The following is an 11,641-nucleotide window of genomic DNA, read 5'->3' on the forward strand; positions in this document are numbered from 1 at the left end:
CAGGTTTAGTCCAGGCTGGACCACGCACCTGCCAGCAGGCATGGTCAGCCTGTGTGGTAAGCACGGGATCTAAATTCTCCTCAGTGGAACAAGGAGCCCTCAGCCGCAGGCCCTGGATCCTCTGTCCTTGGAGCTGCACCACTTCCTGTTTCAGACAGGCTTGGCAAAGGTTCATGATCAAGAGGGTAAAGAGGCAGAAGAAAGGGAGTGGGGAGGCAGGCTCAGAGGATTTAGGTGACCCAAGAGCTGGGTCTCTCCTACTCGCAGGACTCTTTCTCTGGACCCTGAGTATGGCTCCACAGATGAACCATGGTGGAATGTCCTTGTGACCTTCTTGGGTTTGGTGTTCCCTGGTAGCCAGAGTCCCAATTGTCATTTGGACTGCTTTCCACCTGGCCCCTGCCCTGGCTTTATGCCTAGGCAATAGCACTATTGTCCTGCTTCTGTGACAATGCCAACCTGGGGCAGCCCCTCTTGGCTCCTTGCTTCTCCCTCTCTCTCACTTTGGTATGTGTGGTGTGTTCGTATGCACATATCCATGTATGTTTGCACATGTGTGCACATGCTCATGAAAGTCAGAGAGAGATGTTAAGTATCTTCTTCAGCCGGTCTCTATCTTATGACTCAACAGACCCTGTAGAGAACAGACACAGCTAGACTGACTGGCCAGTGAGCGCCAGGAATCCACCTCCCCAGCACTGGTTTATACAGGCATGCTCCACCACACCTGGCTGTTTATGTGTGTGCTGGAGATCTGAACTCAGGCTGTCACGCCTGTGCTTAAGCGTTTTATCCATCACTGGAGAGACAGGATACCTAGCTTGAGGTCCCAGAACACAAGGTACATGCAGAGCCCCTTTTTCAAAGATTAAAAGATTCAAGACAGAGAGCTTGGGAGAGGGCTCAGATGACAAGTGTCACACAAACCAGAGGACCTGTGTTCTGATCCCAAGCGGTCACATGAAAATACAGGCATTGGAGTACAACTGGAGTCCCAGTGCGGGAGAGGTGGATATGGGATAAGCCAGCATCGGGGCTTGCTGGCCTACTCATCTTGCTCAATTGGTGAGCACCAGATTCAGTGAGACCTGTCTCCAAGAGTATGGTGAAGAGTGACAGAGACCTCTAGACATATACCACACATAATACATAAAGACATAAAAATAAATAAATAAAATACTTCAAGATGTCGAAGTTCTTCTAAGCATACGCCTGCCCTATGCTGGCACAATGGCACATGTATGAAGCTGTCCCCACCACACCATTTCCCAGCCAGTGATGGCCCCTCTCCACTCTCTTGTCTTCAGCTGCCTTAGATGGCTTCTCAGGGCCCCTGGGCAGAAGACCAATTGCAGACCCTTCCAGTTGGTACGGGGCCTCTCTTCTGTTAGCACTCAGCACAAATCACCCCCAGGTCCTTGGGGAAATCCTCACCCCACACCACCTCTAGGTCTCAGAACATTGGCATCTTTTGAGAATCGATTCACTTCTAAGCCCCACCGGGGGCTGAGCCTGGGGAAATGAGGATGCATTGATCAACTTTGATCACTGAGCTCTAAATGGTCAATTTTCGCAGGGAAGACTGGACCAAAAGGAATCCTGTCAATTCCGAGGAAAGTAATCTGGTTAGGAAACAGAATTTTACAATGCGTGTGTCATGATTGAGTAGGCAAGCTCTTTTTTTTCAAACCACGGAGGAAAAGAGACCCAGTACAACATGGCCAAAGGTTGATATGGGGCCACGCGTGGCAGGTTCTAGGATCCTGAATTGGGCAGTTTGGCTGAGGTGTAGCAACGGTGAATCATGAATCGGTGGAAAGAGGCTGCAATGAAATGTTGAGATCTGAAAGCTGGAAAAGCACTGTGGAGTGTGGGTACTCCCTTACGGAGACTTGGGGGGTCCGGCGTGGCTTTTCAGATCTGTCAAAGCAAAGGCTGGAGCTCGGCTTTCTTGCTAGACCTTCCCAGCAGGACTGCAGAGCTCAAACCCACAATTTTAGACAAAATAAGCTGCCGCATTTCCCTAACTTTTGCTTGTCCAGTCCCTTCGGCAACAACAAAGGGATGGTCTGGGGCTCCCTTCTAACTTAAGCAGATCTGCGTGAAACACTTGGTTTCCAGCACGGGTTCTCGTGCCTGGGTGCCTCCTTGCCTCCCGGTCAGGGATAGCAAGGGTGGGGGTTGGGCCTTTCCCCACCACTCTAATTGGTCCTCCACGGGCTAACTCAAAAGCCAGAACAGAGCGGACTGGACTGGTTAGTGGCAGCCAGGAAGTATGGGTGGGAAGAAAGTGGCTTCCATCCCTATGGCCTTACTACTCACAGATATTTTCAAACATAGGCAAAAGTAGAGAAATGATGTCGTGATTCCTGAATCCCCACTACCTAGCTAGCTTCACGTATCTTCTCCCGGACCACCTGGCTTCATTAAACCCTCTCCCACCACCCAGTTTAAAACAGGATGTGGGCGGCGTGGTGGAGGAGGCACCAGGGGAGAGCGGATTCCAAGCTGCATCACTGGCGGCTGGAAAGATGAGGAATGGTGATGGGCGCCTTAGGGCGGGGAGTCAGGCTCACTCCTCGTGGGCTACCCCCGCCCCGCGCGCGCGCAGGGCAGGGGCGGGACCTGAGGGCGGGGCCCCAGAAGGGCGCGCGGGGGGGGCACCCTAGTGACTCAAGGCGCTTGCGGCTGGGCGCAGAACGCCAGTCTCTCTCTCTCTCTGCAACGCCGCGTGCGACCGCTCCTCAGCAGAGGTGGGTGCCTGCCGCTGCCTTCGCGCCGCCACTACCGCCGCTACCGCCAACACCACCGCCACCATGCCCAACTTCGCCGGTACCTGGAAGATGCGCAGCAGCGAGAATTTCGACGAGCTCCTCAAGGCTCTGGGTAAGCTGGTGCGGAGGGGATGCCCGGTCTATTAGAAGCCGCTGCAAGGCGCCGGGGTCTCAGAGAGGGTGGCCTGGGGAGGTTGAGGCAGGAGGGAGTCAATGGAGTGGTGAATCTGTTTCTCGGATCCAAATCCGGATCGTAGAGGAGAGCGGGCTCCGGACCCAAGGGGTTAAACCAACGTTTGCTGGACATTTGGCGCCTTTCTCGACGGTTCCATCCTTATCTCGTGCTAGATCACAATGAGGAGCAGGGACTTTACACCGGGGCGTCTTTGAAACCAGATCGTCCCATGAAAACACTGGGTAACTCAGGAAAGCCACTTGCGGTCTTTGAGCCTCAGTTTCTCTTATCAAAAAACCCAGGGGAGGACAGAGACAAATGGAACTAATTTAAGAACCCCGTCTAAAGCCAGAGGATTTAGGAAGTGCCAAACAGGTCTGGGGGTGGGGGGTGGGCGACCAGAGGGTGAGGACCCGCGACCGGAGCCTGTGTTTCCTTGCGCAGGTGTGAACGCCATGCTGAGGAAGGTGGCAGTGGCGGCTGCGTCCAAGCCGCACGTGGAGATCCGCCAGGACGGGGATCAGTTCTACATCAAGACATCCACTACGGTGCGCACTACGGAGATCAACTTCAAGGTCGGAGAGGGCTTCGAGGAGGAGACGGTGGACGGACGCAAATGCAGGGTGAGGCCCCGGAGACCGCACCTCCTTCCCGGGTACCCCTTAAAACCCTTGACTCGCTGCAGGGTGTGTCACGGGAAGTCTGTGTGACCTGATGGTCCTAGGCTCAGGAGAAAGCCCTACTCCGGTTCCTCTCATACTAATCCCCAAGCGCCAAGAGGCGCGCGCTTTGAGCTCTGGGTGGCTGTGAGGTCCTGGCGGTGGTTAGTGCTACGCTAGCAGCGCCTTCAGCGCTAGCTCTGGCAGCGTGGGTAGAGGTTCCTGGGACCGCTGCTGCCTCCTGTTCTGCGCAGCTGCCGAGTTACCTGTCATAGGTGGAGTGGCTGATCTAGCGTCCCGCCCTCTGGGTCCCTGGACTGTAGGGGGAACTATTTGGATCCAATTGCACAGCCCAGATCGTACCGGTCACCTCTTCCTGCCCTTCCGCGTTCAACCGAGGTCTTTAAGGGAATGGCGAAATTCTTCCAAAAGTAAAAGCAACGCATGTTCTAGTTCAGACAATGTACTAATGTCCCTTCAAAGTCCTCAGGGAGAAAGACAGAAAGAGGTGGGTAGGGAGAGAGGGGTAGAGAAGGAGGGAAGGAGGGAGAGGGGAAGAGAGAAGGGGAAGGAGGGTTAGAGAGAGGAGGGAGGGAGAGGGAGAGGGAGAGGGGAGAGAGAAGAAAGAGGGAAGAGAGAACAGAGATTTATAATAAGTCTAAGTCGGGCTTGCTATGTAGCCCTGACTAGGCTAGCCTGCAAGTTTCGGAGTAAACCTGGTGACCTCGAACTCCAGATGCTCCGGCCTCATTCCCTGGAGTTCTGGGATTACAGGTTATCCACCCGATCCAACAAGCAAGAGAAGAGTGTTGTTGTTGTTGTTTTGTTTGTTTGTTTTGTTGTTTTCATTTTGTTTTGTTTTGTTTCCTGAGACATGAGGCAAAGGCTGAGGGAGCGCTCCAGAGCTAATGACTTCACATCCCTTTCTTATTTCAAACACATGCTGTGCTGTCTTGTTTAGGAAGGATGTCCCCTTTCTCCATCATGGGTCCTGTGGTTTTGTTTTGTGCATTTTGTTTTCTTGTTTAGTTGGTTGTTTGAGACAGGATCTCACTCTGTAGCCCAGGCTGGATGCAAGTTGCTTCAATCCTCCTGTTTCCTCCAAGAGCTAGCTGGTATCACAGGGTCACCATAACCAGCTTTTCCAGTGTTCTAAAATATTTACAAATGAAGCCAAATACTGTGGCACGTTCCCTTAATCCCAGCACTCCAAAGCAGAGACAGACAGATCTTTGTGAGCTCAGAGATTAGCCAGACCTACGTAGCGGAGAATTTTTCATTTTGTAATATAGCAACATTCTAAAGAATGGGAAATTACTTCTTTTCTCTTTCCTGATCCAATTATGACTCTGGTCACCATATTTGGAAGGACAGAGAGACACATCCCCCAGTTGCAGGCTCACTCATAAGATAGTCTTTGCCCATCAGATTTGATCCCTGCTTGAAGCTAATGAAACCTGAGGTTCAAGTCACCACATTGTTTGGAAAAAAAAAAAAAACAACAAAACAAAACCAAAAAAAAAAAAATAAATAAAATAAAACCAACCAATGAAAAGGACATGGCTGGAAGACAGCCAGTGGTAGAACATGTGCCTAACATGTGGTGGGCCCTGGGTTCTATCCTTAGCATCAGAGGAGGGAAAGGATAAAACAGAACAGAGTGGAGAGGAAGGGTGTCTGCTGAAGTTGGCTTGACCAGAGACAGGGCTCGATTTGGAGCTGTCTAACCCTGGTGACTGCCAGAGAGGGCAATTTCTGATTTAAGAACAACAAAAGAATCATGTAACACCCAGGAGAGAGTGGGGCTTAAAAATTCCCGTCCCTTCCCCCACCCCTTGTCTAATGAAGGAGTCCCATGTGTTAGTTAAAAAGCGATTATGCGTACATTGAGCGCCACCCCGCCCAGCTGTATCTCACTTTGCTGTGGGCAGGCACTGGAGAAGCTATAGGGGCACCCCCTTTGGCCTGTTCGCCGCCAACCTTCAAATTGGCTTGATTTTTTAAAAAGATATTTCTAGAAGAATGTAGCCTGGAAAGTGGGAACATCTTTATCCACAGAGACAGACACCCCAGTTTACTAGAGCAGGCTGTGTGCTATTCTGATGAGGAATGCGGAGAAAGGAAGGTGTTTGTCCAGAATCTGACCACGGACCCCTCTTCTCATCTGCCGGCCACCAGAGCAGATACGGACATGACTCAATGGCTGTAACTGAAGTCCAAATTGGTTGGAGAGGTTCACTGTGTTGATAGGAGTGAATGGTTTGTGTGCTCTGAATTTTATTCCCGGGGACACAAAGCACGTCTGAGGCTTTGCCGCTCCAGCATGTCTGTGTGCCTGTGATATCGGATGTATTTATGCCCCACAAATCCATGACCAGCACTCTGAATTGTACTTTACCTGGCTCGGCAGAGAAGATGCTGTACCCTGCTGACAGAGACCATGTGTTGCTTTTCTGTTTGGCAATTATTCTCCGGTGTTCTTTGTGTTCCTCCCCTCCCGCTGCCGAGACTGTAATTAATATCACTAATGGTTTTCCTGCCTGCAGAGTTTACCCACTTGGGAGAATGAGAACAAGATTCACTGCACGCAGACGCTTCTTGAGGGGGATGGCCCCAAAACTTACTGGACCCGAGAGCTGGCCAATGATGAGCTAATCCTGGTAAGGGCTGTTTGGCTCTGAGACAATCCCAGGGTTCCCATGGTGATCCTCAGGGGTGGGCCATACAGGTGCTGTCCCCCCTGCTCACTGGTTGAGAAAGTCATTTGCCATAGATTAAAGTGTGAGTAGAAAGCTTGGGTGGACAGTTCCAACCAAAGGAAATCATTGTTAAATGGTTGGCAGGAGGGGGTGGGAGGGTTACCTGAGAGGGCAGGGTCATATCCGAGATTGATTGGACTGCCAGACCTATGTCCAAACTGTTCTTTGCCGACCCTAGTGGTGGGGGACACCCAATCTCCTCTGGCTAGCCTTGGAATGCTGGGGCTCTGTAAGACCCCCCTGAGCTTATATAAAATGAGATTCCTCCTGCCCTCCATGACCCATTTTGCTAGTAAAGTTTCCCAAAATCTTATCACATCAGCATTCAAAGCTGTATTGAATATTTTTACTCCAGTCTTAAAAATTCGACTGGCCCCCAGGAGCCAGGCAAGGACATTTTGGAAATGTCTGGACATACTATTGTGGAAAGGTGGGCTCTTTAGGACCAGAGAAGGCTAGCATTATGTAAAAGTATGCAGGTGGAAACCTTTGGTTGGGGGGTGTGTTTTGTAATTTTTGAGGCAGGGTTCTTCAGGGTAGCCCTGATTGTCCTGGAACTCATTTTGTAAATCATGATGGCCTCCGACTCAAAGATTTGTCTGGGTCTACCTCCCTAGCACTGAAATCAAAGGCATGTGTCCGTGCCTCTACTAAACATTTAAATACCCACAGCAAAACGTACCTGAGGAGGCCACATTTAAAGCCTTCATATTGTCTGCCCCGTTCTAGAAACCCACTCCAGTAACACAATAATCTGAAGGCTGAGGCAGGAAAGTCAGGAGTTCCGGGCCAGTGGGGGGCTATAGAACAAGACCCTGTCTCAAAACAAACAACAAAACAACAAAACCACAAAGGGTTTAACTTATTCACACCTTTTCCAGTTTTATTCAGGGGAAATGGGGGAGCTGGGAGATAAAATAGCCCCTACTTTCTTCCCCTGTGTTTCCAAACTGATTGATATCTCCCACTCCGGGCTAGAAAAAAAAAGGCCCTCGTGGGTGCCCAAGAGCTTATATCTTTTGTCCTCCATTAGGCATTCTGTTAACATCACCCCTGTGAGGCTCCCTGACCCACTCCCTGGAGTTTCTGAAGCCTGAGAAGTTTGCTGGGAAAAGACACCCCGTGTGACCGTGACATGGGCCCTCTCTGTTCTTCCCAAGCTCCGTGTAAAGCTCCTGTTGTTAACGGAGAGGTTGAACTGCCGCCCCTGAGATTCCTTTCAGCCCTAAAATTACACGTTTAGCCCGCAAGAAGACCTAAATTGAGCTGTTACTTTGAGGCTGTTTGATCTCTCCCTCTTCCTCTCCTCTTGTCCTTTGCTAGAATGATTTAACCAGCTCTCCTTTCATGGACAAAGGACTGGCTTAATTTGCAACCTAGCTAATGTTTCCAGCCGAGGGTTACCTCATGGACTAGGAGAGCAATTTGGGGCTGAGACTTGGAAATCTAGGGAGACGGGCACACACATTTTGTAGGGACCAGAGGTAGCAGGGGGAGATGATGACAGAGTTCTTAAGTCTATCCAAGGGTTAAGCAGGATTTGAGTTTACACAGAAAAAGCGGGGGTTTGGTCACCTCTGGAATACTGAGAAGCTGGAGTCCCAGGCTGAATGTCAGTGAGGAACTCCACCACATTTTGTCCCTTACTCCCCCCGCACTCGGTAGTTCATCCCTCCCTGGCTCAGCAAACATATATACAAGCCTCAAAGGAAGCATTAATTCTTGGCATCTGGGATGTGAAATGTGGGCTTTTGTTTCAAGGGTTATTATCGTTAATAAATCTAAAACGTTGGGAGATGTAATCTTCATGTAAGGAGAGGTAAGTAACTTTAGTTTAGTTGAAATAAGTGTCCCCAGAGCCAACAGTAAATTGCCATGGGCTGTAAATCATCTTCCTTTGAAAACCGAGCATACTCCCTCACACTGCTGTGGAATACTCCATAGAGTTTCTTTCTGCAACCTCCGAGCAAGCATAAACGTATCCACTGGGAGCCTGAAAGGGCTTCTCAATTGGAGTTAGAAATGTGGGGATTTCTTTCCATGTCATGAAGCTTTTTTTTTTTTTTTTTTTTTGCCTGAGTAAGCTCCTGAGACCTATGTGGCTGTACACCCAAGGAACTCTGGGAAACTAGCATGGCTCTTAGGGAGAAACATCTAAAAAGTAGATTTATGAAGGAAAATCTATTCCATCCCAATCCCCAACACGTGCCCAGGACATAGAATATCTGCACTCCGCACTAATGGGAAAGACGGTAGACACAAAGCCCTTAAAACTGCCCATCTTGTCGGAACTCCCTAATGATCATCATATGCAGGAAATATTTCTTGGGAATATATGATTCCTTAGCAAATACTCCAAGAGCTTCTGGTCACTAAGGACCCCAAGTGTAAGGATCTGAAACGCATTCCATTCAAATCAAACAATAGGACTGATAGAACATGTGCCTACTTCAGACAAGACCCTGGGCTCTAGTCCCAACATAACGAGATAAATCGATTTTTAAAAAATCTAAAAAAAAAAAAAAGTGTCATACTTAAACCCTTACCACAATAGTTGTAGCTTCTCTTGACTTGCCAGCCATTTGGGGAATCTGAAAGACAAAGGCCTTTCAACACAAACATACAAAAATACACACATCCAGGCTGCCAACCGGGAGGTTTTGTCTTTGTTTCTGTTTGTTTAACTAGTATTTTATGCATATGGGAGCTTTGCCTTCGTGTTGTATGCCTTTTTACAATATGTGTGCCAGTGCCTGTCAAGGCCAGAGGAAGGTGTTAGATCCTCTGGAACAGACACCTGTGAGCTGCCACGTAGGCGCTGGGACTCAAACCCCATCTGAAAGAGCAGCCAGTGCTCCTAACTGGAATCATCTTTCCAGCCTTTTGGGTCCCTTTCTTTCTTTTTTCTTTTTTTTTTTTTTTTTTTTTTTTTTGCACACAGCTTTCCGTGTCTGACTGTGAGAGTCCCAGGAGAGCAGGGCTGTGAGTAATTGGTATTTGGGGGAATTTGAGACGTCTTACTTATACAGGTGCTGCCATTTCAGGCACCAGAAGAAAAATACTCCTTCCCATCTGTGGAAGGATTTATATTCTCCCTCTAGCCAACAAAGGGTCATAGAATCTTAGCTGGAAAGAACCCTCAGAATCACCTTGTTCAAGTCACCCTTCCCCCTCAACCCTGAGCAGACCAAGAGAGGGAGGAGAGACTTGCCTAGCCGTGGTTGCAGACTGATGTCAGAAGGTCAATGCTCTGTTCTAGCATCTGAGAGGAGTGTTTTAGTTTAGAGGTGGCGAGTATTACAGCTTTACCTCCACATCCTTGGGGGTTTGTTACAGGAAACCTGCAGAGACCAAACTCTTAAATGCTCAAGTTCCTTATATAAAATTACGTAGCCTTTGGCCTACATACAGCCTCCTGCCTCGTTCCAAGTTACAGTCATTCCTAGCTTACTTATAATACCCAATACCATATAAGTGCCATGCAAACATGTTATACTATATCATCTAAGGAATAATAACATGGAAAGCAGTTGTACGTACTTAGGATGTATGCAGGTTTTTTTTTTTTTTCTTTCTTTTTTTTCGGAGCTGGGGACCGAACCCAGGGCCCTGCGCTTGCTAGGCAAGTGCTCTACCACTGAGCTAAATCCCCAACCCCGCAGGTTTTAAGTGAATATTTTTAATCGGTGCTTGGTTGACTGCAAAGGTGTAGAACCCACGTGTACAGAGGGCAAGCTGTCTTTACATTAGGATGTTGTCTCCTGGGCTAGATGGCTGCTTCCCGGAATGCAGTTCTGTCTTTTCTTCAATGCACAATCAATCTGGCTGCAGCTGCCCAAGCCCTTCACTCTCTTGCAGTCACTTGAAAGGACACAGAAGCCCCTTCAGAAATAGCCGACCTGACATTCATCTCCCATCAGTCTCACTTCAAAACTGAAGCCAGGAAATTCACGTCTTAGGCCAGCAGTCATAGGTTCTAGAAGCAAAGGAGAACTGTATATAGCATAATTCTATGCCCTAGTTACTTCTCTGCTGAGAGGGAGCTTAGAGCAGAATGTCTTCCCCATGCCCAGAGCACCTTAGCATAAGCACACAACAAACTCCTGCAGATTTAGTGTCTGATAGGAAGTGTTATTAACAGGGCAGTTACTCATTTCGTTGGTGAAATGCTTTAAACATTTTTGCACAGGCATCTGTCTTGATTGGTTTTCCTTTTCTTTTCTGGGCAGACATTTGGCGCCGATGATGTGGTGTGCACAAGAATTTATGTCCGGGAGTAAAGGTGGCCAGCTTGTTCCTGCTTTCATGGCAGGATGCAAGTTCCCACGAGGAGTACGTCGTGGTCCCGCACCGCCAGTGGGTCTTTCCTCCACACACCTCTCCCCCATGAATATTAGGCAACCCCATTTTCCCTATGACAATGTTGTAGTACCCTCCCCTCAGGCCCTTGTTGCCTCCCGCATCCCTGGTTTGGCATCTGCATGATTGTACCAGTCATTAAACTGTTTGGATGCATCTCCAGGCTCTTTATTTGAGAGGCGGCTGCTTCTGTTTCAGCGTGGGAGTTAAAGAAGGGCTGTGTTGGCCCATGTGGAGTTTTCATCTTTGGCCTGTTGGCCTAGCCATAATGCACAGAGCCGAATTAGTCATGCGTGATGGCTCCTAGTAGGAAAATAGACAGAGGAGAGCACAGAAGAAAGGGACGGCTTGTATGTGCACTTATAGGGCCAGGACAAGTAGAGACAGCAAAGGAAGGTGAGGCCCTCTGAACTAACACCAGAGGGAGACTCACTCCCCCAAACCTAAATAAAGTCAGGGAAGGAAAGGTCAACACACCTTTGAGGGTTGCAGCCTGAGGGAGGGGCCCTGCAGGTGCAGTGGGAATATGAAGAACACTGCTACCGTTTAAAAAAAAAAAAGTCAGACATGGTGGTAAGTGCCTTAAAGTACTCAGAGGTTACATGGAGGAGGATCTCTGTGAGTTTGAAGCCAGGCTGGTCTATGTAGTGATTTCCAGGACAACCAGGATTACATGGACAGACCCCAGGGCAGTGCAGTAGAAGACTTGAGTTTGAACATGGAGAGGAATCCTGATCTCTCTTTGCTGAGCACCATTCATTTTGTCCATTGTGCAATGGGCACTGGAATGTGGAGGACCAGTGATCGGGGCCACACAGGGGTTCCCATCGAAGATACTCCTTCCTGGCCATAGCTAGGCAGACAACGATCTCAGCAGGGAAACGCACACAGTAGCTGTCACACGTGCCAGTGTTT

At 49.1% G+C, this 11,641-nt stretch overlaps 1 protein-coding gene across 1 annotated transcript; it reads left to right on the forward strand.

Moving 5' to 3' along the window:
* The first annotated feature begins 2,680 nt into the window (after nt 1–2,680).
* Nucleotides 2,681–10,882, forward strand: Crabp1 (cellular retinoic acid binding protein 1). Its single transcript, XM_032909832.1, has 4 exons — nt 2,681–2,886; nt 3,394–3,572; nt 6,155–6,268; nt 10,597–10,882. The coding sequence occupies exons 1-4, from the start codon at nt 2,817–2,819 to the stop codon at nt 10,645–10,647; spliced, it is 414 nt and encodes a 137-aa protein (XP_032765723.1). The 5' UTR covers nt 2,681–2,816; the 3' UTR covers nt 10,648–10,882.
* Nucleotides 10,883–11,641: the final 759 nt, after the last annotated feature.

This window comes from Rattus rattus, chromosome 8, assembly GCF_011064425.1.
Source record: "Rattus rattus isolate New Zealand chromosome 8, Rrattus_CSIRO_v1, whole genome shotgun sequence".
Taxonomy (NCBI): domain Eukaryota; kingdom Metazoa; phylum Chordata; class Mammalia; order Rodentia; family Muridae; genus Rattus; species Rattus rattus.